Source organism: Octodon degus, unplaced genomic scaffold (genome assembly GCF_000260255.1).
Source record: "Octodon degus isolate 3935 unplaced genomic scaffold, OctDeg1.0 scaffold00261, whole genome shotgun sequence".
Lineage (NCBI taxonomy): Eukaryota > Metazoa > Chordata > Mammalia > Rodentia > Octodontidae > Octodon > Octodon degus.
Genome location: NW_004524837.1, coordinates 181,413 through 187,041, shown reverse-complemented (window position 1 = coordinate 187,041; position 5,629 = coordinate 181,413). Strand labels below are relative to the sequence as shown.

General features: G+C 36.3%; 1 protein-coding gene across 2 annotated transcripts in view; it reads left to right on the top strand.

Annotated features, from left to right (window-relative positions):
• Positions 1–5,629, top strand: part of Pde10a (phosphodiesterase 10A) — a 340,101-nt gene that overhangs the window by 264,465 nt on the left and 70,007 nt on the right. For both annotated transcript variants that reach the window (XM_012512701.2, XM_023706496.1), the window contains exons 14-16: positions 1,211–1,353; positions 3,473–3,556; positions 5,107–5,257. In XM_012512701.2, coding sequence (XP_012368155.1) covers positions 1,211–1,353; positions 3,473–3,556; positions 5,107–5,257 — 378 coding nt within the window. The remainder of the gene's footprint in view (positions 1–1,210; positions 1,354–3,472; positions 3,557–5,106; positions 5,258–5,629) is intronic.

The following is a 5,629-nucleotide window of genomic DNA, read 5'->3' as shown; positions in this document are numbered from 1 at the left end:
GGTAGCAGGAAGCTCTCCACACACTCACCGGACCTGGGCTAGGACTGGGTCTGGGGGCTCCCAGAACTCGGCAGAAAATCCTACTCGGCCGAAGAATATAATTTCTTAAACTTTAATTTTATTAACATTCATTTAATTTTGGGTAATAAAATGAGCATGCTTGATTTTCAGTATTTTTCTTGCTAAAAATGTAGAAGTATAATAACAAAACATTGTAAAGAAGACAAATAGTTCCTTTGTCAGTGTCAGCCATGTGGATAAGTCATGGCCATTGCTTTACCAATATGCTGTCTGGTAAATCCTGAGGAAATTTGATTGACCTTGTCAGACACAAAAGTTACACTTCTTCTTATATAGGTCTTGCTTTATCTTGGTTTTAACCATCCAGCAGAAAAGTATAAAAACGAGGTATGAAAAGTAAAGCCGTATTAATATGCTGAGCTGTGAAAGGCTCAAGTCAACAACTTCTGACATTGCCAGTCCTACAGATAACCCACTACCATTGTGGACTACTGGACTATATTGGATTATTTTGCTGAATTCATGCACCTACAATATTTAAATGGCAATGAAATACCCATCTCTGATAAAGCTAAACAAAAAAAAGGGGATACAAATGAAGGACCATTTTGTATTTGTATATACAAAATAGGATAGATATACACCAACTTTCTCTTAATTTAGTGAGAAGATTTGTATTAATATTGTTTGAACAGGATATCATGTCTGTATCTTGCACTATGAATAATTACTATGAAGACAACAATATGCAATGTATTAATTATTGAAACTTCCTACTAATAGGTTTTGAAACTGTCTCATTGCTATTTGTTTCCCAATAAAATTAATTAATTTTTTTAAATGATAAGCCTTTTGTATACTTTAATACAGTAAAAATAATTAAAAATAAAATTGAAAAATAGTTTTACAGTTAAAAAAAGAAGACACATAGTGATTTTACTCCCCAGAAATGATGTCTGGTAAAAAGCTATCCATTATACAGTTAAATAAGACTTCTAAAACAATTTTTTTAATAGATTGTTTTGCAACTTCATGGTCTCAGGTGTCCACAATTTCAGTGTCTGTGGAAATAGACAATAATAAGTCTCCCTTAGTTACAGTGATAGTCTGATTTTATTATGCCAAATGCTGATTTCAGTGCCAAATGAATTTAAGTATGGTTTCAAATAATTGTTTGTTTACACTCCAGATGTACCATAGAATTCGTCACTCAGAGTGCATTTACCGGGTCACTATGGAAAAGCTGTCCTACCATAGCATTTGCACCGCGGAAGAGTGGCAAGGCCTCATGCACTTCACGCTGCCTCTACGACTCTGCAAAGAAATTGAACTGTGAGTGCTTTGTTTTGCTGGTTTCTTTATTTTTCTAGTATTAAAAAAAAAACTTGAGTCAAAGTTGAATTTATATGTATGTTACAGGGGACCTCACCGAGCTAGTCTTCAAGAGAACCCAGACAAAGCAGAGTAGTAGCCACCCTTTAACTGATAGGAGCCCAGTTATGTGTGGCCTCTTAGTACAGTCAGCGAAGTTTACTGTACCTTCGTTCCAGAGAACAGCTGGCAATTGTGCCATGACAAACATTTAACGATTGCATCCTAAGTGCCAGCCTCTGTGCCACGTGTTCCAGGCACCTGTATCCTCATGACAACTGGAGAGGGATATGACTGCTGTTCCCTACATATAGATAATAACACTGAGAAATAAAGTGCTTGTGGGTCTACGGATCACACAGTAATGACAGGGTTTGGGTGGGAACCCCTAGGGCGTCTGACTTCAGAGTTGTGTCCAGAGTTGCTTGGAAGTAGGCTCTACTGTCGTGCTCCACCAAAGAAGCAATGCATTTCTCAGCTGAACATAGTACAGCTCAAAAATAATTTCCTGGGCATTTCTTTTGGTGAATATTTACAAAGCAAGGTGAGATGCTAAAGCCTAAGAGAGGCCTTCATATGGTACAATAAAGTGGGAAAGACAATAGATTTTTAATTTAATTGAATGAAAACAAAGTATGTTATAGAGCTAAAATCACAAGCATTGTGATTATCACTACTGTTTATAGACCTCACATTTTTCTTTGTTTATCCATATTTTAATAATCCACAATAATTATCTATGTTTTATGTGTAGTATGTCATTTTCTTCTGCTTACTTTAGAAAACAAAATTTGAACTTCTTTTTGAAATCACTTAACCTAAATGTTAACATTTTTACTACCCTGTTGCATACTTTATACCATGTAATATTTAATATTCAATATGTTGGAGTTTTTTTGTGGAACTGGGAATTGAACTCAGACCCTTGCGCTTGCCAGGGAAGCACTTATTCTACTGGGGAGCCATCTCCCCAGCTCTTCAATATGGTTTTCAATGTCAGATAATAAAAACCTCTATATCAATTTAAAATTTCAAATTAAGTTCAAGAATTCAGCAATAATTCCACTTTTACACTTTTTTCTATACCTGCTAATATTTAGCTCACTAGTGTTGTAATCTGTAACGATTTATGGCTCATGGTGAGTACAAACTAAGAGTAGTTATCTACATATGAAACCTTCAGAAATGATTCATCCAATGCGTACCTTACAATTCAGAATACAGTATTTCATTGGGGCCAGGGATATAGCTCAGCGGCATAAGCACCTGCCTGGCAAGCACAAGGTCCTGAGTTCGATCCCTGATACAAAAACAAAAAAAAGTACAGTATTTTACTATACTGTTTATTCCAAACAAATGATAATAACTATAATATTAAATGAATAATAAGTATTAATATAATAATTTTATGTTCTATATATGTATGAGATTTTTATTTCAGTTCAAGTAAGAAATAGAAATTTTTCAATTTTATTTTAATTGTTTTTGAAAAAATGTATTTTAGTATAGGGTCTACAGGGTCTCACAACATAGATCAGACTTGTGTAAGCCTCCTGTTTTCAGCCTCCCAAATGCTGGGTTTACAGGTATGCGCCACCACGCCCAGTCTCAATCTCCTTCTCAGAGCACCCTGGGGGAGGAGCCGGCACGGACATGGGGGTGGGAATGAACCCCAGTCCCTGTGTCTGCCTAAGCAGGCACTTTTATCTTCTGAGCTATATGGCTGGCCAAAAATTTTCAATTTTAAAAAATAACTTCTGATAAGGCTTTTCCCCTTATCTGCAAGTTGTATAGTATATATGTAGCATTCAGATGTAATTTTTATACTTATTATTCTGACAATGAATGCAGCTTTTTTCTTTTAACAGATTGTATAATAGAAAATTAAATAATGCTTAAATTCTTGAAGAAATATATACAATCTCCTTTCAATACCTTTCAGTATCAGACAGATGTAATTAAGGATGGCAAAGAGCCCAGTGTCTTCTTAGTCTCTTCATTAAAAAAAAAAGTTAAATGATGTTCTTTACTTATTGTTTTTCCTAACTGCATTTAAAAATAAACCCTCTTTTGATTTCAGATTCCACTTTGACATTAGTCCTTTTGAAAATATGTGGCCTGGAATCTTTGTCCATATGGTTCATCAGTCCTGTGGGGCATTCTGGTATGGCTGACCTAAAAACTTTCTTTTTAAACTGTTGAGCAGTACAACCTCTTCCTCCTGTGTATATGCCTCCCCACTTTCTTTGTTTATAATTCTCTTATTTGCTCCTGAATATTCCAGTGAAAATGGGCTGAGGCTGTTGAACAGCTCTGTAGCCTCCTCAGCTCTTCCTTAACCTGCTGGATCCTCTAGCAGTGGGTCGGAGCCTGGGTGAAAATCCTGCTGCAGGGTGGCTGCTGTCACAGAGGCAGCATGGGACTGCTTGACTGAAGGAGGCAGGACTTAGGATGCCAAATAGAATTTTGTGCCTTTAAAAGTGTGGCTAAATTTAGCAACTGTACCTAAATTTAGCAACTGTACCTAAATTTAGCATCGTTTCAACTCTACATGTATGTTAGAGATTACATGTAAAAGACATTGTAATTACATGATGCTACTACATCATAATTTTGCATCATTCTCTGAAAATATTGGTCCACCATTTTGGCCTATCCTAGAGGCCTTTGTGATTTAAAATCTGGTTTTTCTTAGCTTAAACACACAAACTTAAAATGAAAAGCATGATACCCCTCCCTGATACAGAAATTAAGTTTCTCACAGAGCGGCTTAGTTTCTCTAGAACTACCATAACACTTTGTTTCTTCTGTGTGTGCTTTTTAATCAACTTTTGGAGAGGGTACACACAGGACAGCTGACTCCATTTGTTCTGTAGATATTAGTTGAGAGTGTGAACAGCCAGAATTCTAAAATGCTGTACTTTTTAATTAAAGACATTTGAAATTTTTCAATTGGGAGAAACACAGGCTGTGTATTCTTTAAAAATTTATGTACTCTCCATCTCCCTACTATTCCATGAGGTTCTTTTGTTTTAAACTGCTTAAACATATTTTGATCTCTCAAAGATAGAGCTTCAAATAGGAATATGCACATGAGATATACTATTATTCACACACATAAAATAAAAAGCAATGATAAGACTTGTAAAAACATATATTTTTTTAAAATATGTCAGCATTTAGATAAGGCCATTTGCAACTTAATGATCTGAGAATACCAAAATACCTTCAATTCACTTTGAAAGAATAATCAGTAATTTAGAAAAGTATCATTCTTGTATAGGAAAATAATTATAACACTAATTACATTAATTATCATGTTAATGATTATATATAATCTGAATATGCTGTTTGGAAAAATAAGCTCAAAATACCCTTGGGCAAGATAACATTGAGTGGCGGCCTTTGAGCACGGGGGGCATAGCGGGAAATATACAAGTATAAGTGATGATGGGTGACAGGCTGCCGATTCTGGTCTGAACCTCTGGTGGAACAGTTAAGAATATATCAGGATACAAGCTGTATGAGTGTCCATTTTATTAGTTCTTTCTGACCAGATAAGGGAAGTGACAAGTGAATTTGCACAGCTCTTGAGTTCAATGTAGGGAGCTTTGCACCTGGGGGTGCTGAGGGAGCAGGGCGCACAGCTGGGGGTGCTCCTGGGTGGAGTGCTGCTCTGCTGGGGTTGGTCATAGTGGTTTCTTCTCCATACAGTTTTGACCTTGAGAAGTTGTGCCGGTTTATTATGTCTGTGAAGAAGAACTACCGGCGAGTGCCGTACCACAACTGGAAGCACGCAGTCACAGTGGCCCACTGCATGTACGCCATCCTGCAGAACAACTACAGCCTCTTCACTGAGCTCGAGGTGGGTATGCAGGCCCAGCTCCTGGGGCCATGCAGCCTCAGAGGGTATGATGCTGTGCCTCTGGAGCACATGCGCAGCATGGATTCCAGGACAAATCTGGCTTTGGTAAATTAGTAGAAATATATTTTTTTAAAAAAATTACAGTACCCAAGCATTTAGTATGTTCTCTATATTAAGAAATGTAAATACAGAAATTTAAACTTCACCAAAATATCTCTAAAGGAAACACTAACTTTTGTAGTATATATTACCAGTTAAACTATAAATATTCTGATAGGATGTACACAGTGAATTTCTTTCTTTCTTTCTTTCTTTCTTTCTTTCTTTCTTTCTTTCTTTCTTTCTTTCTTTCTTTCTTTCTTTCTTTTTTTT